This window comes from Elephantulus edwardii, unplaced genomic scaffold (assembly GCF_000299155.1).
Source record: "Elephantulus edwardii isolate Elephantulus edwardi_28Jun2011 unplaced genomic scaffold, EleEdw1.0 scaffold00104, whole genome shotgun sequence".
Lineage (NCBI taxonomy): Eukaryota > Metazoa > Chordata > Mammalia > Macroscelidea > Macroscelididae > Elephantulus > Elephantulus edwardii.
In genome coordinates, this window is record NW_006399854.1 from 2,317,420 (window position 1) to 2,340,131 (window position 22,712).

The window sequence follows — 22,712 nt, forward strand, 5'->3', positions numbered from 1 at the left end:
AGACCTACTCTCAGTGCTCTGCACCGAGCAGGTGCTCAGTATGAATGCTAACCAAGTTCCCAGTAATTGTAATTGTTGTGTGCCAGAGTTGTGTTGCAAAGTAGAAAATGTTTATGTAAGGACTTTTATAATTTTCAAGTTTTCTTTTTCAGCATGTAAAATATCTACATTAACCTCACAGAGTTACACTAGACAGAGTGTTTCTTTTCCAGTTTTACCATTCTTCAGTAACTTCCATTAGTAACACCTCAGAGAAGTCATGCACCAGCATGGGCTGGACCAGGTGGTCCTGAGCATCTGACCTCAGCCTTCCTGGGAGGTCATCATCCTCTTAGACTTTTGCCATTTCTTCTTGAGACCATGAGAAGGGAGGGAGAACTTTGTACATTTAGTAACATTTATTTATGCATTCAGTATCAAGTACATAAGTGCAAATATCCAGAGTCCATGATTTAAGTCCATTAGGAACTACAGAGAAAGTAATACAAATAGTAATAAAGGTAACATGCTGGTACTCTTCTGGTTACCATACATGTAAATCAGCCTGTCAATCCCATACAACAAAAGTACTGCGTGTTTGTTTGGGGTTATTTTATTTATTTATTTAAGTTATACAAAATGGATTTACCATGAGAACGGTCGACTTTTAGGCTTGTGTGTGTTGGAAAAACACTAAGACACCGGTCTACAAGTCTATATATTTATATATATGTATAGTTATTAAAGATTAATCCAACCAGCAACCCAGGGACATAGAAGCAATTTCCACTATTGCATCAATGCACTCAGGAAAGGCCTAGCCACAGGGAACGTTAGAAGCTACAGAAGCATTGCAGGAGGAAGGAGGCGAACACTGAAGGAGGAAGATTACTTGGGCTCTCACCATCATGCATTTTTTTTAAAGCAACACGAAATAAAAACCACATCTAATACACTTTTCTCTATACTGTAGTGCTTGACACAAATGACTCAAATATCCTAAGAGTACAGAAACAGCCTAAAAACAGCTGTTTAAAAATTTGTCTCTAAGATTATGGTACGAGGTGGGGGAGAGGGGATAAACAATCAATTTGCAGTAACGTGTAAGAACAGAGCCGTTACCACTCCAGACATTCCTCTTTGTGTCCAGGCCCCGGTGGGACATCCCTTTACTCAGCGTGCCTTTTAGCACCTGGGATTTTAGCCTGAATCCTGAAAAAGACAAGTTATCAAAAGATGGTAATTAATGATAGCATTTTATGTCTCCTTATTTACTGCTGCTTTAACAAGCTAAGAACCAAATAACTATTATGGTTTTTATGTCTAAGGGTCTGCACATACTTTTCTTTATAGCAGTAAGAATAAAGTGTAATAAAGAATAATAATAGTGGTGGATTCAAATCCCCATTCTTTAGATTATGCCTTTTATCAGTCAGATGAGCATTGACTTATTTCAGGATTACAGAATCTATGTTTGGTCAACCAAAGAGGATACTATTCCTAATGATATCAGGACAATGGGCATAAACAGAGAGGGTTCCAACAAACAGGAATATACAGTTATCCTTGGCAGAGGAAAGCTACCTAAATCTGGAATCAAGAAACCCAGGTCCTATTCCCAGCTCTGCTACTAATTAACTGTGTGATGCTAGGCTAGTCCCTGGGTTTTTCTTAGAACCCTCATTTAAATGCTTTCAGTTGTTAAAACTTGATATTGGCAAGGTCTCTAACTCTGTGATTCTAATAGTATGACACCGTTATTTTAGGGCAGGTTCATACTAGATGGATTTGTTTCTGTTAATCCCATTTTATATGCTCATCATGAGAAGTTATCATGTCAAGATACTACTGTGTTCTCTGCCAGGTTTCCCTTTCAGGTGTTAGAATCAATTGGTCAACAAAAGGGATAAAGTTATCTGTTCTCATGGGCTTCCTGTCTTGTAGGGGCTGAGTAGCCAAGGTAAATAATTTGAGAAATAATAGAAATTTAGATGGTGATAAATGCTCTGAAACCAAAGCAAACCATGTGTTGTTTTAGGCAGTGACTAAGAGCTCTGGTGGTCCAGTCTGCACAGAGTCATGCTGGTAACCCAAGGGCAGTACTTCTCTGGCACTCTGAATTGACCAGTGCCTCCACAGGAGAAAGATGGGCACTCTCTTCTCACGTGATTTAATGCCTGGGAAACCCAGTGGAGGAGCAGCTAGGAGTCAGAATCGATGGGACGGCAATGAGGGAGCAATGAGAGAGAGAGGAGCCATGAGTCAGCAGCAATGACATGGTAAGGGGTGCTGTCTTTATATTCACTGATAATGCTATGAATGCTTGAGGAGCAGGAAAGGGTCACCTGGCAAAGACTGTGGCATGAAGTGTTCTAGGCAGAGGGTGTAAAAAGGGCAAAGGTAGTAATATGAAGATACTCTTGAGGGTGAGGGGAGTTGTGAAGTGTGGAAAGGAGAGAACTAAGAGGCAGGCAATAAAGCTGGCGTTAGAACTTGTGGGCCATGATGAGGAGCTGAGATTCTATTCAGTGTGATAAGATGCCATTGATGGATTTTAGGCAGGGAGATGGTAGGAACTGGTGCCTATTTTATTTGGGTCATTATCGCTACTATTTGGTAAAGAAATGGAGAAATAACAGTAGGTGTCATAAAAGATGGAAGAAATCCTACAGAAATCCAGGTGCCTTAGCTACCAAGAAGTTCAGAATCAAATTAGAAGCTCACTTACAGAAGCAATATTAATAGTCATGCTTAACACATTCCCTTTATATCTTTTTACAATTTTGATTTTCTATGTTAACAACTACAATTCATGAAAGGTATATTATCTGGCTTCCCCTCCCCCCCCAATTTTAACTGGTCCATTTCCCCTTTCAAGACACTCTGGTTGCATAGTCCCCAGGGAGCTGCACTGCTAAACCAAAGGTGGTGTCTCTGGTGGTTCAAATCTAGCGGCTGCTCTGCAGGAGAAAGAAGACCAATCTCTCTGCTGTTAACAGCCTCTGACTGCAGTGAGTTTGGAGTTATACCCTTCTCATTTTTGTTTGACTTATGATAGTATCCTGGATACCATCCATAGCTCAACTTCTCCCACTAGACTGTCATGGTTTATTTATTAAAAAAATAAGCAAATAAATAAGCTGAAGACTTAATTCCTTTGCTTAAAATCGACAGGTACTGGCCATTTCTATTTCATAAGAGTCAATGTCCTTTTAGCATTCCCCACCTGGCTTCAGCTTGGCTTTCTAGACTTGTTCTAGCCAACTTTTCCACTCAGGTCAGCATCACACCCCGATTCACTGCTTCCCCAACATGACTTAACAATTTGCATGAGTCTCTGCCTTTGCTGAGTTCTTCTTGAAAAGGTTTGCCCCCTTATTATTCATTAGGTGAATGTTCACCTGTATTTCAGGACCCAGGCTGAATGTCACCTCATTTTATAGCCTTTTAATCATTCCCTCCTTAACATTTTAACACAACACTATTGAAGCTCTTATACTGTCTTAATATCTTTTCTTGTTTTTATAATTGTGTATACACCAACAGGAAGAGAACTCTTTGAGGTCTGAGACCCTCAATGCCTTGAACCTTTTCTGCCTGTTATATTCAATACTTGGGGTACACATATCAGACACTCATATTTGGTGAGCAATTGACCAATCAAGCAAAAATTAAAAAATAAAGCAAAAATTATCCCAATATTTTCTAATATATTTGGAAGAAAGTATATAGAAAGCACACTTCACACAATTTTTTTTAAACTTTTCAATTTCCTGTTTGGGCCGTTTTGTATTTTTTTAGCTTATTTTTGTAATTTATTTTATTATCAATTAATTAGTTATTATATTATTTATAGCTCATTTTAAAAGATAGTATTGAGTAATTTTTGAACATTAATTCATCAGGTACAAATTGCTTTTCTTGTTTGCTATTATTCATCATTGTCTGTTTGAAATAATTCCTTTTAAATCTAACCATCACCAAAGTCTAGCTACATGTGTGTTTACGCTGATGAAGGCTAGCACCCTTTTGGATGGGTAATCTCCTCCCATGTGATTAACCACCTCTGAAAACTCGCCCGAGGGTTCCTATTTGATGACACACAACTACAACATGGTAATAACAAAAAATTATGTAGGAAAACACAGTTAAGACCACTAATAAGCATCCAATATAAGATAAAAATGTTAAAAAATAAACAACAACAAAAAAGCCCACTAGTAAGAGCTATAGAAAATGACAACGTTTAATGAGTAGGTTAGCCCTGGATATTTGCAACTGGAATCTTAATCTTTTAATATGGAAGGTAGCTCATAAAGCTCCTGTTGAGTTGATTCTGACTCATAGCAAGCCCATAAATTAGGGTCTCTTAAAAAAACAACTAAACAAGCATAAACACTTGTTGAGGTGATGTGAAATGACCTAATTACATTTACTGTTCTTAGAAGATAATATTAATGATTTAAAAAATTCAGTAATATTTGTTGCTTAAAAATAGATAGTTAATGAAGTTAATTTGTTATAAATTAATTTCATTTTCCCAAGTCATGCTTCCTTTATTCTAAGTCATTCTTGTTCTTGCTTGGACATGGGCCTGTTTCCAGACAGACCATTAAGTCTGTATCAAACTCATTCTTTATAACACCTGAAATAACCCACTGAAGAGTTTGCTTAATTGAGTTTTAAGAGTTATTTTCTGAAATAATACTTGAATAAGTGAATAAACAATCCTAAATCAAATTACTTTGCTACTCCTTTATTATCCCTACCAAGCTCCTGCCTCACATAGTCCCTACTGCGTATGTAACTTACTTTGCCACAATCGCATTTATGTGAGTCCTCACAAGTCCCAGATACTGGTCAATCTGTGCCTGTGAAGAGAAATAAATCATGAGCACATCCAAAGTTCATGAAGCCAAAATTTAACACGAATCTTTGACCTTATATAGAACTTACCTGGTGTTTAACATACACTACAGGTAGAGTAAACATTGAAACCACAGCTGGGATGAAAAACAAATACAGTATTAAAATCCTAGGAAAAGTCAGTAGGATAAGTTTATGCACATATTTTTATATTTTCTATTTTTTCATCAATTCAAACAAACTCACTGTTCTACCTTATCCTCCAATGGGTTTTCAGAGACTATAAATTACATTGGAGAAGATTTCCCATGAAGTAAGTAGCTGGTGTATTCCAACTGGTAGCCTCTGGGTTAGGACTCCTTGTCCACTAGGCCACCAGAGTAGAGCTCTATTTTTTCCCCTTTAATAAAATTTTATTTTAAGCAAGCTCTGGGGGCCTAGTGGCAAGAAACTGCACTGCAATCCTGGAAGTGTGAGGTTCGAATCCACCTGATGTTCTGCTGAAGAAGGAGGGACAATCTCCTCCTGTACCAATCAGAGCTGATTTGACAGTACACACATTAAAAAAAAAAAGTGATGAAAATATTTTATTTTAATTGTGATTTTAATGATCATTTATAGAGAAGTTAGATTTTCATTTATTCATTAATTCAGTTCTGTGTTTATATGTTGTTTTCACTGTTGTGGAGTCGAGCACAACTCATAGTGACTCTATGAACAAAAGACCTAATGCCTTCCTATAGCTATTGTTGTTTCTCCAATAATAAATGCTCTAACAATATTATAGCATTAGTTATAATAACTAGCATTTCAGTGAAAATATAACAGGAATGGGGCAGTTTCCAAGAAAAATGAAAAGATGTCCTTTATAGCTATTATGTCATTACTGCTATAACAATGTGCCATTTAAGAGTAAACTTGATCTCTTTCTAAGGAGCTTTGGTGGCTAAGTGGGTAAGCAGCTGTGCTGCCAACTTTAACACAAGCAGTTAGAATCTACCAGTTGCTCTGCAGAACGACGAATAAACTTCTCCTGTGTCATTTACAGCCTCTGAAAAGCTGCTGTAGCATCAGCTATAGGTCGGTTCCACTTGACAGCAATGAGTTGAGTTTTTAAAAATACAGCTGCTTTTGTAAGTATATATTATAAGCCAAAGAAAACCAGTGTTGATTGAAGGAAAAAAGGAAATTGTCAGAATAATAAATTTATTATTATTACAGTACACTTTGATAGATGTATGGTGATAAGGGAAATAGTCTATGTACTTGGGGATGTCTGTGTCATCATGTCTAGGAACCTACCAAACAGTGTGGAAGTGAACAGCCTTAGAAAGCATTATATTCACTGCACATTTGAAACAAGGCACACTGGGCTCTTGGCCATGCTTACCCATGAGCAGCAGGGTCAGGCCGTTGAAGAGCGCACCCACATAAGTCAGGAGCCACATCAGCACTGCAAACTGAAGAATGAAAGCATTATCAGAACTCCTAAGACTTAGCCAGATACAACTGTACCATTCTATTGAGTAATTTTAGATAGAATTCACGGTAAAATACATCATCATTTCAATGAGAACACTAGAGCAGTAAGGTGTCTCAAGCACATCAAAGAATCACTGAAAGAGGTGCCATTCCTCACTTCTGGAAACCAGTGCCTCCCTCTGAGCAGATTTGATGATATGAATGAAATGGCCCAGTTTAGGAGGCAGAAAACTAAGGCCTTTGTTTTTTGCATAGACAAATCAGTTAAAAGTAAATTTTAAAATGCAAAGATATTTTTGTTATAAAATAAAAAATTCCATTTTCAGCACCTACTTAGAACACAATCACGGCCTTTCATTTACTCACTGTCTTTGATTGCCTTTATGCTATAATGGCAAAGTGGAGTAGTTGTGACAGCACCTTTGTCCCCAAAAGGCTAAAATAATTACCATCTGACCTTTCATAAAATAGTTCTGTTGACCCTGAATCTAGTCTACAATTTTGACATTACAGATACAAATATAAATATCACTTTAGAAGCATTCGGACTCGATGCCATCAGTTGATCCTGACTCATGGCGAACCTTCACCGAGTTTCTGAAGCTGTGCATGTTGACAGGAGACCAGCTCATCTTAGAAATGGCTAGTGGACCATTGTTCTTGTTGTTGAATGTAATCCGAGTACACAACTCAGAGTGACCCTAGAACCCCACATCTGAACCATACCCTATCCGGCGTCATCCTCATCATCTCCAGCACGCTCAAACCCACTGCGCTAGTCACTCTATCAAATGGTCTCATTAAGGGTTTTCCTCTCTTTTGTTAACTCTCTGCCTTTCATTTTCTCCTTGGTATCACTCATCAGCACTACTTGGCAAGTCATGGCTTGGTGTTAAGGAGTTGAGCTGCCAATTCAAAGGAACGTGTCCGAATTCACCAGCTGTTCCACAGGAGGAAGATGGGCAATCTCCCTCCGTACAATTCACTGCCTCTGAAAACCTGCTGGAGGGTCAGCTATGAGTTGGTTCCGACTTGATGGTACACAGCAATTGTTGTAAAGCTCTAAAGGCCAGGACGACATTACTCACTTTTCTCTCTGCCTGTGAACAGTCAGCAGACAGCCTCCAAGCACAAGACCCCTGCCAGGGTGTGTACACAGTGCTCGCGGAGCCTGGAAAACTCACAGCCTTGCTCGGGCTTCTCACAGCCCTATCCCTGGCTTTGTCAAATCATAACTGACTGAGTCTCACATGACATATAAGGTGCAGGGTGTTGTAAACATCCTGCCCAAAGAAATACACCAAAGTCATGAAAGAACTAGGAATAAAACCTAGTGGTCCAGGCGCTGGCTGAGTGTTGGCGGTCTATAGACCTTGATCCTTCAAAATGTTCAGTCTGTGGCGGAAACTGTATAAGGAACATGGAGAAGGGTGTGTTTCTGTTTGGAGTCCCCTCCCACCCCTCAGTGGAATTCTTTCAGCAAAAAATTATACATAGGTTTTTTTTTTTTACATCTCCAAACTAGATTTTTATTTTAAAAATTAGGTTCAGAAAATTGTCCAAGGAAAGTGGCAGCCTGTGTCATGTTGCCAAAAGTACAGAATTAGAGGCTGTGTGACTCAGGCTTGATCCTAGCTCCTTCACTAAGTCATTGGGAAACCTTGGGCAAATGTCTTGAAAACCTCCTGAGTCACACATCTTTGTCATCTGTTAAGATAAGAGATTAAATGAACTGATCTCTAAAGTGCCATCCAGCTGGAGGCTTTTTAACTCTAGAACATACTGACTTTCTGTTCTTCATGACAAGGTGGTGCATATACTATTATATCTTGAGGGAAAATAAGTCAAAGGTAAAAAGTGAATGCTGTAAACAATCATACTTTTAAGGAATCCACCAGGTCCTGGACGAGAAAGAGCCTCCTCAGCTCTTTAAGCGTGTTGTTCACGTAGAACTGCAGGCAGTCTGTGTACTTCTGAATCTGCTCCTGAGAAAGGGTGATCTCCAGCTCCAAGTAGGCTCTGTCAACAAACCATCCCCACAGAGAATCCATCAGAGTGGGTCACAAAAACAGACTGCTGGCACCATCTACCAATGAAACCTCTAAGCTTTCCTTCTCACAGCTGGCCGCCTCAGGGGCTTAGACAGTCATGTGGGACACAGGGCTCCATACGTTCCCTCTACCAGGACCCTGGAGAACACAGGATCCTGGCTTTTAGCTGGGCATTGTGACTGCTTCTCTTGTACCAAAGGCAGCTCTACTGTGTCGGCTGATAATCCACGAAGTTTGTGGGAACTGCAGAATAACCAGTCCACACTAACCAAGTTGCTGAATTTTCCATACAACCTTTGCCCACCAGGAAGCTGAGAAAGCCCACTTTTTCCTGGTTGCAAAGAGATGCACTGTTGCTATGTGCTGGTGAGCTGACTATAACTCAGTGACATTATGAACAGACTGGAACCTTGCCCTCTCCTGTGACATCTTCACAATACCTAACATACTAGAACCCATTGTTACAGCTACTATGTCAATCTGTCTTGCAATAACATGAATCTTGTTAAACAGATGAGCTATCTGAAATTTACAGCTGCCAATTCATGTTGCTTAGGAGAACTCAAAGAGCTTAAATTCTGGAATTTATTTTCAGAAAACTCAATCTGAGCCATGTTAAAATTCTTGTTAATTCTATTAACAAACTGTACATTTTCAATTTATTCAAGTAGTTACACTTCATTTTGGAGTGAATAAATAGGGCTCCTCAGATATAAACAAAGAAATCCAGCTCAGTATCTTCTATTCCCTCTTCACATACAGGGGTCCCTCTATCCTACCCCTCTACTTCCTGCCTCCTGTCTTTCATGCCTTCCCACTCTTTTGTGATAAGAGGACTGTGTGTTTAACTTGAAGACATGCCTATGGTTCTTAGAACACTTAACAAATTCTGAGAATTAAGATGAAAAGAGAAAAGCAGAGTTTGGTGAGAGTTTTATAAAGTTAATGCTTAAATAATTATTTCCTCTCCTTTAGAAAAGAAATATAAAAATAATTTGTCTAGAAATTTTTTTTTTTTAAAGTCTGTTTTAGTTCAAAACGTATAGTGAGTGGGTCATTTATTCCCTTGACCAATCAAAATTATTTAGTCTGGGACAAATTTCAAATCTGTCTCCTTACAGAATATATAAGTTAATTGAGATAATTGTTGATTGTTAGTCTCTTCTCCCTGGGTACTTGAAGGCCTACGCCAAATGAGAGAGAAATTTTCCCACTTACCATACCCTTGGGGACCAAGAATATGTAATGATTATGGGCAAAGGTGAGGGGACAGGTTGGTACCAGCAAGGGCCAGTGAAGCAGGCACTGTGCACACTCTGCTGAGATGTCATTCTGCTTCTGCAGCTTATCCCACGATTGGGATAGAAGTTGCACAGCCCATAAGGCGCACTAATACTGCAATCCGAGGTCAAGTATATCTCAAAGGCAAGGGCGCCTAGACTATAACTGTCTTCTGCCCAGAGCCCTGGAACCAAAGACTGAGAAGAAAGTCAGATGCACAATTCTTCTGTCTGTGTGCACACATGTCTCTTCCCTTTCCAACAGTCTGGTTTTGTTGGGGCTTGGATCCAGCTGTTTGGTGAGGCTTGAGACGGTTAGTGAGGGAGGACTCAGAGGAACTGTGGGTGAATGATTGAGGATGGCTCAGAAGAGATTCTGTGGCATCATTTCCATCTGTTGTTTGAGCTTTACGATGGGCCCTTGGTTAGAGAAGGTGAAGATACTGGTATAGTATCTGCACACTGGGGGCTGGTGCAAGGCAAGGCAGGGATACGAACAAAAGTGCCCAAAGAGCTGAGAGTCACTAAGCTGGCAGTGAGATAAATGGGGGGTGGAGTTGAGTGGCATGCAGCTGGCAATGCTGATACTCTATCACATCTTACATATTCACTTAATTAGTATATTGCCTTTTTTTAGATATTTCTTCCTCCTCACAAATCTTCTAAAGAGATTTAGGAAAATGCAGAGTAGAGCACACTGTGAGAATGTTCCTCAACCTTTCACCCCTCAGAGGGTTGGCTCTTTAGGAACAAGGAGAACATGAGCATAAAAATTAACCCCCCTAGTCCTGGCTCCGTGATCATCACTGATCATGTGAACATAGGCAAATCACTTCACTTCTTATAGGTCACTTATTATAATGCCCACCTGGCCTTCCACGCAGAGTTGATAGGATTTATTAACTGCCAAAGCACTCTTTAAATGATAAGGCATTTCATGCCAATAAAGGGTCATAATTTTCATAAGTTGTAGCAGTAATTAACACATTATGACTCAGTAACGCAATTGGTGTTGGAATAAAGATAAATGAGGTTCCTCTCTAAAAAAAAAAACCCCAACCAAACCAAAACAAAAACCACCCAAAAGACAAGATATTAACACATTTCCCAATTCTGCCAGGCGAACACAATGTTAAAGACACACAATGGAAAGCATGGTTGTGACCTGGAGCAGGCAGGGGGAGGGACGGATGGGAAGGGTTAGGAAACTCACTTGAAAGGGTGGCCCTCGTCGGTTTTCTGCACAGCTTGTAAGACAGACTTGTAGATGCGGAAACTGATGGTGGCTGAGAGCGCGGCCAGGGCCAGATAGGCCACGACGCTCACAACGCTGAACTGGGTCAGGGAGAAGAGTAGCAGCAGGAAGCTCCCAAACACGATGCCCGTCTGCTTGATGTCCCTCCAGTAGAGCAGGTCGATAGCTGTGGAGAGGACACACAGAACACCCTGCTCAACACGGGAAATGCCACTTGGGAAGGTGCTGTTGCTGGTGCCTCAAAGCCAAGGTAGCAGAAGGATCCCCCCTGGCATTTAGTAAACACAGTGAGTAGACATATGGCTGTGCCAAAGACATTTACTGTCATCTCATTTATGTTTGGAAGAATCTTTTCTCTTTCCCATCGATAAGAAAAGTTCTCAAATTTACACATCAGAAGAAGTGATTGCATCTCTGGGGACAGTATCTTGATGGTTGTATCTCTATGGGTGACTCTTTTCCTATGGAGGCCCTATGACTTTGAAAGAAATTGGAAATGCAGAAGGACTCTGTGAATACAGGGTCTCTTTTTCAGGAAGGTATTAATTATAAGGGAATCTTGCTTCTCAGCTGATAATTTTGTCTTAATTGTAGCTTGTTGGAAGAATACATCAGTGGTACAAATCCCCCCACCACGGAGGAGGGGCATCTCATTGAAAAGAAAAGTGGCTGGAGAAGTAGAGCCTTCAAGAACATGGAGGAAGGGCAGGAGATCCTGGGAAATTGCCCAGGCTTCTGGAGAGAGGTCTTGTCTCATCCCAAATGCAAGTAAAACCAAGAGGCTAAATAAAGGTTGTTCCACTGACATGTGGATTAGACATGTGTACAACATGATTTACATTCTGTGTTTAAAAATTCTGGAGTAAAAAAAAAAAAAAAAACAACAAAAAACCCAAAAAAATTCTGGAGTGTAAATTTTAAAATCTACAACTCATCATCTGTAGTTCATATGCAGTTCAAAGTTCTGAAGAAAGATGGGCAATCTTCTCCCATGTGATTTATTGCCTCTGAAAACCCACTGTGCGGTCAGCTATGGGTTGGTTCCAACTCAGTGGTACACAGCAACAACAACAGCATTCAGTTATTACCCTCCTTCAATTTAGGGGGGAAATCATAGAAAAAGTTTATGGTGCTCCAAATGTGATATAATGTGGAAAACATTTAGAATATTCCCTTGTAGGATATGAAAAAAAGGAAAAATCCTTTGTTAAAGAATGTATTAAAAAATAGAAGGATAACTAATAAGATATATATAAAGTCTATAAGGGGAAGGTGAGGGGGCAAGGAGGAAGAAAACGGAGAGTAAAAATCAATAAGATAACAGTTTGGTGGGTGGACCGGGGAGGGTGAAGGAATTAGGAAAGATCTAATGGGGATCTGAAAAGAGAGTAACATTAGGTATAGATAAATGGTGATTAATTTTATAAACACAATGTATGGGAATGATCATGTAAAACTCAATGTAAATGAAGGGATGTGTGAAACACATGTATATGAATTTTGTATGCAAACCAATATAAAATAAAAATGAATTTTTTAAAAAGTATGCAGAAATCCTTTTTCAATTAGGCAAGAAAGACAAACTGGGTAGTATATAAATGTAAGTTGTTACATATAAAATTTAGTCACTCAATTTTCAATAAAAAAGATGCAAAATTCAATAAAAGTAGCATTTGCTTACACTCCTTCAGGTAGCATGTATCTCAAGGTACCTCTTTCATAGAATTAGATACCAGACATGACTCAAAGGAAAACAGAGGTGACAAGATTGAAGAGAATAGGAAGCTGCTCCCACCAAACTGATTTATATATAGCTGGCTGAATGAAAAGTACTGTGTGGTGTCAAGGGTTTACTGTTCAAATGGTTTTCCTAGCCACTGACTTTGACACATAGATGGGCAGGATCATACAAATACAGGGTGTGTTAATCTACCCACAGGGAGGTCTGGTGGCCTAAGGGTTAGAATCTGCACTGCAGACCCAAAGGCCCTTGGTTTGAATCTACTAATTTCTCCAAGGGAAAGGGATGGACAATCTCCTCCCATACAATTTTCTGCATCTGAAAACCTGTGGGAGGGTCAGTTGTGAGTTGGTTCTGACTTGACAGGCTATCCACAAGGGGACTGGCTAGTCTTGCCATAAATTGAGCAGATTCAGTGGCAGAATTTGGGGATTTCACTACCAGAAAAGAAGCAGAGAATGCAGAGAGCTTGTCCTTTGGGGTCCAAGATGCCTGTGTCCATCAAATTAGGGTCTACAGGACCAGCAGTAGCAGCCTCTTCAGAAAAAAACCCAAGGTGAGACAGAGCCGGCCTTGTGACTGCTACTATAGGTTCAGAGCTAAGAGCCTTTGCCCAAGCTTGTTGGGGACTTGGGGAGAGGGAGAGGTGCCTTAATATTTTTGAAAGTTGGAGTGGCATCCACTTTCTAAACAACATGCCTCTGGAAACTCTACGAACTTTGATAAATGACGATAGTTATAGAAAGACTTCAGGCCTTTTGCTCCTATGAGTTGTGCTCAACTTGATAGCAATCAACAACAAAAACTACAAGAAACTTCACAACCCTGGCCTAAATTCATGAGGCCAAAGGCTGTGGAGGCTAGGAGCACACTTTGGAAGCTTTCCTGACTGAAAAATTGTAATCTATGGCTAGCCTGAAAACCCGTTAGTTTCCCTAATAAACCCCATAATTATGTCTCCCTGAAGTCTTCTTAGCTATTGCAATGGATTTTGGACCCAGTAGGACAACAGGATTGGTGCTAGAATTAGTAAAAAGAGGTGCACAAGCATGCCTTCCCCCACCCCCAGGGGTAAGGATATGTCTGACTTCATAGGAATTGGTTTTGTGTTAAAGATGTTGATGAGGGCAGTTCCCCTTTGTGCTTAGTGAAGGTCAAACGCAGCTGTCCTCATTCTGCTTACATTCTTTTTACATACTGGCAGCAATCACACAGCCTGATGACAAGTTTGACATTATTAAGGTAACACCATGGATGCCAAGAAAACAAGTTAAGTCTGTCTTGGAGAGGGTGAAAACAACTTTCTCCCTGGAGGCTAGAATTCTGAAGCTCTATCTTACAAATTTTGGGCACATGACCAGGAGGGGCCAGTCCTTGGAGAAGGTCCTTATGCTTGGAATGGTGGAAGAACAGCACAGGAAAGGAAACCCACGGATGAGATGGACTGAAACAGTAACGGGTAATGGGGGGAGGTGCGAGACTGGCTCAGGATAGCACAGGCCTCAGAGCTGTTGTACACAGGGTCACTATGAGTCTCAGGCAAGGGCACAACAACAACAATAAAGAGTATAGTAGGAAATTAATCCCTTTCCGCATGTGACTTGCCGCAGGCTGGACAGAAAGGAAGTCATGAGTTTAAAGTTGGAAAAGGTGAACTAGTGGTATAGAGTTTTATGTGTAGGCTACTAATCCAAGTGATTTACTTTTAGCAGCATTTGATGAGAACAAAATACCAAAATATTGTTCCTTTTTAAGTAGAGGAGAGAGATTTTCTGGATGACATGATCTATAAGAAACTCCTTGGTCCCTGATAGTTGATAAAATAAATCTCCACAGAGGCCTAACTTCCTATGGTCTTGTCAGTTGAACTAAAGGTCCTTGGGATGCTGCGGCTTGCTAGCATGAATTAGTCTCTACTGGGAAGAGAAAGGAGCAGAAGAAGAAGGAGTCTAGACCATCACCACCATTACCTTTTAACTGATTTATACTGATTTAACTGATTTATACCTTCAAGTTGATTTCAACTCAATGACTTTAAGTGACAAAAGTGATAGTGCCCCAAAGAATTTCTAAGCTTAAATAATTATGTAAGTAGATCAACAGATCTTTCTCTCAGAACCATGAGGTAGTTTTGAACCACCAAACTTTTGGCTAGGAACTGAGTCATTTTCTAAACAATATATACTGAGCAAGAACTAAGTGCTGGGCTTTGCACTAACTAGGTTTCAGGCATAAAAAGAGAAATGAATTGTAAAAAAAAAAATAACCCTACACATAAATCTTGGAAGGAGGAGTGGTATCCACTTCTGTAATAGCTTGCCTCCGGAAACCCTGTGAACCTGGAGAGAAGATGAAAGGCACCCAAGCGTCGAGGACTCTCCTTCATAGGGTCGTTATGAGTCGCCTGTGACTCTGTGGCACTTAACAACAACAACAACAACACATAAATAATTAAGAAAAAAGCTAGTCTTCTGTTTTATGACACCTGAAGCCTTACAGAGTGACCCATTTGAAAGCAAATACAAGTAGCATGATTTGTGCTAAAGGTGAGACTACTTAGTGCTAAGGCAGGCAGCACACCTTGTAAGACATTAGCATGCATGGGGTACCTTGCATGTAGATTTAAGGCAAAGAAGGGTTATAATTTGCTACTTTAAAGTGGATTCCCAATAAACAGATTTCACCTCTTGGTAAAAATATTATGCCCTCGAGAGAAGCCATTTGAATCTCTAATTCACTTGAGGATGACAGGCAGCAGGCTATGGTTTTCTTAACCTGAAGAGAACGTAGAAGAGAGAGCATTAACCAACACTCATTTGGAACAGATCCACTGCACAATAGGTCTTTCAATCAACTTGTTAGGAGTGCTAGATGTCTCTAATTAGGAGGTGAATGAAAGAACCATTATCTTAAAAGAGTGAGATGTTCTACAGACTTTGGGACATAATGATCTATTTGTGTAAATTTGGTCATATTTGAAGCACTTTCATACATTACCTCATTAGAAACTCCCAAGAAACTCCTTTGCATCAGTATATAACAAGTGAGGAGACCAAAACTTGAGAAACTTACATTCTGACTAGATAATAGAAATATTATTATGTACAATTTGAGGTGGAACTGATTCATAGCTGACCCTCTAGGGGGTAGCAGGAGTTTTGTTGTTTTTAGGTGCTGTCGAATCAAGTCAACCCGGAGAAATCTGTCCTATCCTCACTACCCTCTGCCTTCTTCACCAGCTCTGACAAACCGGAGTCCATTACTGCAGTCACCGTGTCAATCTATCTGGCTGAGGGTCTTCCTACCTTTCGCTGACCCTCCACCTTTCCAAGCATGATGTCCTTCTCCAAGGAATTGCCTCTCCTAGAATCATGTCCAAAGAATGAGACGAAGCTTTGTCACCTTTGTTTCCAAGAAGCACTCTGGCTGCACCTTCTCCATGACACATCTGTTTGTCCTTTTGGCAGAACTTCCCCAACACCACAGCACAGGGTAATAAGATTTGCAGGGAAAAATTCCAAGTGTGATGATTTTTAGAGTTGCACTTCTTTTCCTTTGTCTTATATTAAATGTCCTCAAGACAAGCAAAATTAACCTGGGCTAATTATATTTTAATCTGATTCTAGAACTAAGTAAAGAAACTTTTTAAAAAGGGAAAATTAGATATAAAAAATAAGAAGTTACTGACCATCTATCATCTCATTAACACAGGAAAGAAGAGAATATGAAATACTGTTCTTGCTTTTCAGGAGTGTAAGCTTTAGAAGACTGGCCCTTCCTTTTAATGTTGAATCAATGCCACTATGTCATGTGCTGGAGGTAGCCAAAATGAACTGGATAATAGTAAGATGAACTGGAACTGATGGGGGGAAGGATGGAGAGGGCCTGTTGGTATGGTTAAACACTCAACTGCTAACCAAAAGATGGTTCATGCAAACCCACCAGCTGCTCCAGGGGAGAGACAGGATAATCACCTTCCCTAAAAAACACAACTTGTGAAGCCCTCTGGGGCAGTTGTACTCTGTTCTACAGGCCGGCTATGAGTCACAAGTAACTTAACAGTACCAGGTTACCTTGATTTATGAATGTGGTGAATAATTTGTTTTTAAAGATATGTGAGAATAGAAAGGAAATATTATGAAGGATTAGTTGACAAGAATGGTGATTAATTAGCTGTGAGAAACAGGGGGGGAAAGATCTAATTAAGGATGAAAGTAGCATTTCAAAGCAGGGTAAAGGAATGATTAGTGTAACTGACAAAAATAGGAAACCTGAGGTTTGGGAAGAAGCTGTCACTTGTTTTTAAGCCTACAGATACTGACATGATGACATTTTAAGCAGGGCATTTTGACACTGCCTGAGGCGGAGTTGGAACAGGGATCACGGATGAGGCTATTATATACAATAGTTGCTAATTTTTCTTTTTAAAGCTGAGAAGTTAAATTTGCTTTTTTTAGCATTTGTCAGAGCAGCCTAGCGTTAAAATGGTCAGTAATAGTCTATATCCAATGATATTCAGATGGATATTAATAGGATGCAACTGGAAATGAGAGACTGAAATTTAGCAAGCAGGGGATGAATATATCTAAGTGTATCCTGAATGGAAATGATTAAGTCATGAGAATGGATGATATCTCCATGGAGTGCAGGCCAAGGAATACATTTTCGGATAAGGCCATAATTTTAGCAAAAGACCATATGTTAAGGATCAACAGAGTAAACGGAGCTCTACAAAGAGAGTTCTGAATATTAGAAGGCGAACGACAATAGTGCTGATTAGAGCAGTCAAACACAAAAGAGTGGGCTTACAGTGTAGAATGAGGAAGACAGAATAAGTGAATTGGGATTAGAAAAGCATTACTGGATTTGGAGACTAGCTGGTCATTCATAACTTGAGAGAGAAGTTTTAGGAATAGTGGGGAAGGAAACTATGTTTTAAGAGTTGGGAAAGTGGTGAAAAGTTCTAAGTAATAAAGAAGATGGTAGAAAGAACAGTGACTTGGCAGTAAATGCAAGTGGTAACATTTCAGGGTTGACAAAAGCTGGGAATGTCAGTGGGGAAGGAAGTGGTGAAGATTCTACAGAGGTATTTAATGAAACAAAGTCTTAAAGAGTAGGATTAATTACAGCTTTTGTTCAAAGGAGAAGAGAGGGATGAGTAAAGACATGGAGTTCTTTTGGAAACATGGATGAGGCGATAGGTGTATTTTGAGATGGAAAGGGAACAATGCAAAGTGACTTGAGATGGACTGACTAAATTTCCTCTGAAAAAATGATTTATGAGGTCATACTGAGACTGAGGACTTCCGGGGGCCAAGGGTAAGGCTTGGAGAAAATAAAGATTTAAACTCCCCAGTACAGCAGCCACAAGCCACATATGGCTACCGGGCACTTGAAATGTGGCTGGTCCAGATGAGGTGGCCTGTAAATGTAAAGTGCATGACGACTTCCAAAGACTCAACTCAAAAAAGGTATACACAATTAATAGGGATTTTTAAAATATTGATTTTATGTTGAAAATAAAATACTTTGGATATTTTGAATGGAATAAAATGTATTATTAATGAATTTCACTTATTTAATGTGGCCACTCTCATTTCCATCAAGCTGGAACCAATTCATAGCTGACACTCGAGTGGGTTTTTGGAGATTGTAAATTGCATTGGAGTTTTCCCAGCTCTCATTATACACCTGTTTGACAGTGCCAATCTAGAAAACACAGTGAAGATTCTAAAAGGAATGAATAATACTAATGTCAATGAATGTTCAGAGCTATTTCTGATGAGTTTAGTCAACAGGGTTAGATGCTGGTTGTTCTGAGCAATGGAGGGGAGGCTGACACAAGGCTGTGAATTTGCACAAAAAGTATGGTCAGAAGAGTCTAAGATTCAGAGGATCAAACTGGAATGTCCAATGAGGGAGGCTTGGCTGAGAGCTGGGACCTGAGGTGCTGAGGATTGGTGACGGCTGTTGTCAGAGTGTAGGCGAATGGCCAAGAGCTCTGATGAGTCAATGGAAGGCATGAGGCATGGGAGGTGATGGAGTGATCAGAGAAGTTTTGTGTTGCAAATCTGCTGCATAAATGTGACATTTTTCACCTTTTAATTTTGCTTAAAGTGATGAAAACTTGTGTAGGAAGCTTTATAGTCTTCGATCCAGAAAAACAAGTATTGGACTAGTTCCCTTGGAATACACATTAAAAAGATGAAAATAATTCTGTATGTGCAACAAACAAATCACCACAAGTGACCTTCACGTAGGGTCGTCAGTGGCACAGTGACAATGGTTACATTTTCAGTTGTTAACAGAAAGGGGTGGGGAGATGGTGTCAAACTTACCAAACCCCATGGGAGAAAGACGTGATCGCTTGCTTCATAAAGATTTACAACCTTCGCAACCCTGAGTGACTCTACTCTCCCTTTGGGGTCCCTTTGAGATGCAATCAACTCAGTGTCAGTGGGTTTGGTTTATTTTTCTGTCTGTATGTACAGCAAGGTTTAGAAAGCCTTTTCTTTTTCCAGTATCTTTGTAATACTGAAAGGTCACGTGAGAGTTAAAACAGTTGAGTACCTATTCACTATGCTTATTCAAGGAGTTGTGGTAGTGCAGTGGTTAAGGGCTTGGTGGTGAACCAGTAGTTTGAAGCCAATAGTCATTCTGTGAAAGAAAGATGTAGTAGTTTGCATTTTGTAGAGTTATTGCCTTACAAACATTATAGGGAAGTTCTTTGCTCTGTAGGGTTCCTCTGAGTCAAAATGGATTTGATGGCAATGGATGCTTACTCAGTAGGACATATATATTACTTACTGCTTTGCCAAGTACAACCATTGAAATTTTTTTGCTAAAAACTGAGAGTATTTGGTAAGAAGGCTCTCAAATAAGAGATCAGAGTGTCCTCTCAATGTGAGAAACAGACTTACCGTGGGCAATCTCATGCACTTCCCAAACCCCATGTGGGAGCACCCTGTGAGCCTGCCTATGACTCTGGCTCAGAACAGATGTAGTGAAAGGTGAACTGGTAAGTTAAAAGAATCCTAAAGGCCAGTGAGTGACAAAGATGCTCAACAAGATGGACTACCACCATGGACTTGAGTGTGACCAAGGTTATGAGGGCAGGGCCAGGTTTAAATCTGTTGGTCATGGGGTCACTATGAGTCATTCCACTCGATGGCACGGACCACCACCACCACCACCCAGTGCCCAAACGAATGCTGCTCTCATTTCCAAGAACAGAAAAAAAAAGGTAAGTGACGCAAGGACTGAATTAATAGCTAAATGCAAATTAGTTTGTATGTCAAATTTCTAGAAAGTCTTTTGCTGCAGTCCAGCTATTTTTTTTTTCTACTTGGGATACTATTAAAACTATATTCAGTTACATAAAACCCAATAGTGGCTGCAATATTTAGGAACTCTATTAAAAAATCATAAACTTAAAAGACAGTGGTGCAACTATTCATAATTTATGTATGAAGCAATATACAACATAAGTTTATAATATAAAATGGTCATAAATTATGCATGATTATCTTCATTATTCTCAAATGTGTTCATTTATGGCCCATCTTAGCCTAGAAAAGATTACAGGTAACACTGCACCATTTGTTCACTAGTGAAAAAATGTAATTATTCATAGATATTATAAGCATTTCAGCAAACTAATCATTGAAAAAAATGTACTCTATTAACTTTAATTTTATTAAGCTTCTAAGAATTGATTATGATAATTGACTACTCTGTGGAAATTATTTGATGGCTAGAAAAACACTGCATTTAAGCAGCCAATAGAGTGCAAATTAAAGTTATTAATAGAAAAAACAACTTCTTTGACCGATTTTCATGAGGCAAACAAACATGGGGCAAACATGTTATTAACGAGAGAGAGATAGATTTCCCTATGTTACCATAAAACTAGAGAAAGATGACAATATATATGGTAAAATATGGAAGTCACAGAGACATTTAATAGTGACATCTTCTGGTTAAGCCATGAGTTTCATTTACCACATGAAGTCCTTCTGTCTAAACGAAAACTTTAAATGGGAATCCAGTAGCCTGAAGCCCAGAGAGGAATCTCCTGGGAGGGACTTTTGCTGATAAGATACCATCTTTCAAGTCATTCTTTCATACCTTCTACATTCTGCCAATACAGCCCGCAAGAACAAACTCAACATTATTTCTAGTCTACTGTTGCATATGTGTTAAAGACCATACATAGAATCTACATGGATGATCTTTACAGTGACACAAAGGAAAATGAAAGACTTAATTCCCAAAGTCATAGACGGTGGCATCTATCTTTGGTAGTATGAGAGACCAGAACAAACACCATCTTTCCATGACTGTTCTTCAGATAGGAGGGTCTGGCAGTGTAGTTGATGCAGAGCTGTGCTGCTCACCCAAAGATGGCACCTCTCTGGAAGTTCAAAGCCATCAACATTTACTTGGAAGAAAAATGGGCAAACTTCTACCATGTGAGAGTTTCCCCAAAAAACTGCTGGAAGGTCAGCTATGAGTCCACTCCAACTCAACTGCAATGAGTTTGAGTTTTTCTTTATTCTTCAGATTACAGTGGAAATTGTGAGGATAGTGTAGGACCAGGCCAAATTTTGATCTGTTGTAGTTGAGAGTCCCTACAAATCAGAACCGGCACCTAACAACAATGGCATTCACCAGATTGGATAGAAGGCAAAATTGCTTTTATGCCTATGAAGGGCTAACCATTTTCTTGAGTTAAAAGCAGAATGTGATTTCTTATTCCCCTCTTTACCGTTCACATGAACACATTCCCGTATTTCTGGACTAATACTGTACTTGGGATTTTTGTCACCATGATGGGATGGGATGGAAAGAAAGTAAAACAGCTGGACCCACAGATTTAAGATATGGTGGCCAACTCCTCCTCCTGCTTCGCTTCCAGAAAATCCAAGGGGTACTTCTGAAGGGATTTCTATGAGGCACCTACACCAATAAAGAGATTACTACATGAGGGCAAAAAGCAGCTTTGAGCATGTGGTAATCGAGCACGCCATTTACAAGGTATTGGCTCATGAATATCTTCATCTATTATTTTTTTTTCCAACCTGCTCTAAGTATCATTTCATTTATATTTCTGAGTCACATAACTGTAAACTTTCTGAAAAAGTCACCATTTTCGTGGAATAGACAGGAGTCATTGAGGATGTGTGCGAGTGTGTGTTTATACACTCACACATATATATGCATGTAAACATTTATATATACATATAACTCTAAAGATTTTTTTAGCAAGCTGATAATGACAAAATGTTTCTGGAACAGAAAGAAAATAAGAAAAAGGAACAATCCTTCATTGTACCTCTGTCTGCTCATTAAAATACCATGTCCTTCTTGATGCCAGTTGTCACTAGAGAAGAACACGGCATTAGGATCAGAGGAAGACTCATCAATAACCTATGTTATGCAGGTGATAAAACCTTGCTTGCTGAATGTGAAGAGGCCTTGAAGCACTTGTTATAGAAGATCAAAGAATACAGCTTTCAACATGAATTGCATCTCAATGTGAAGAAAACAAAAATTCTCACCCCTGGGCCAGTAGGCAACATCATGAAAGATGCAGAAAAGATTGAAACTGTCAACCACTTCATCTTACTTGGATCCACAATCAACACCTTTTGTACCAACAGGTGATCAGGAGATGTATTGCACTGGACAAGTCAATGACAGAATTGATGCCTCTGAGTTGCAGTTTTGGAGAAGAATACTGATTGATTATCCCACTGCCTGCTAAAAGAACAAACAGATATGTCTTGGAGAAAGTGCAGCCAGATTATTCCTTGGAGGTTAAGGCGATAAAGCTTTGTCTCAAATAGTTTGTGCCTCTTGCTAGGAGAAACTATTTCTTGGGGATGTCATCATGTTTGGAAAGATGGAGGATTGGTGAAAGAGCTGAAGACCCTCAACCAGATGGACTGGCACAGTAACTGCAGCAATGGGCTTGAATACGTTAGATATTTTTTTTCCCAATTTTCCCAACTGGAATACGTTAGACATTTTAAGGATGGCACAGGAATAGGACAGAG

General features: G+C 39.6%; 1 protein-coding gene across 2 annotated transcripts in view; it reads right to left on the minus strand.

The window, feature by feature from the left end:
- Positions 1-376: 376 nt before the first annotated feature.
- The window catches only part of RTN1 (reticulon 1), a 317,220-nt gene continuing 294,884 nt past the window's right edge, over positions 377-22,712 (minus strand). The window contains exons 2-7 of one of the 2 annotated variants that reach the window (XM_006891775.1): positions 10,872-11,079; positions 8,208-8,346; positions 6,236-6,305; positions 4,936-4,982; positions 4,792-4,850; positions 377-1,191 (exon numbers count right to left, since the gene is read on the minus strand). In XM_006891775.1, the coding sequence (XP_006891837.1) occupies positions 1,149-1,191; positions 4,792-4,850; positions 4,936-4,982; positions 6,236-6,305; positions 8,208-8,346; positions 10,872-11,079 (566 nt within the window). In that variant the 3' untranslated portion in view covers positions 377-1,148. The remainder of the gene's footprint in view (positions 1,192-4,791; positions 4,851-4,935; positions 4,983-6,235; positions 6,306-8,207; positions 8,347-10,871; positions 11,080-22,712) is intronic. The other variant, XM_006891774.1, reaches the window with a different exon arrangement.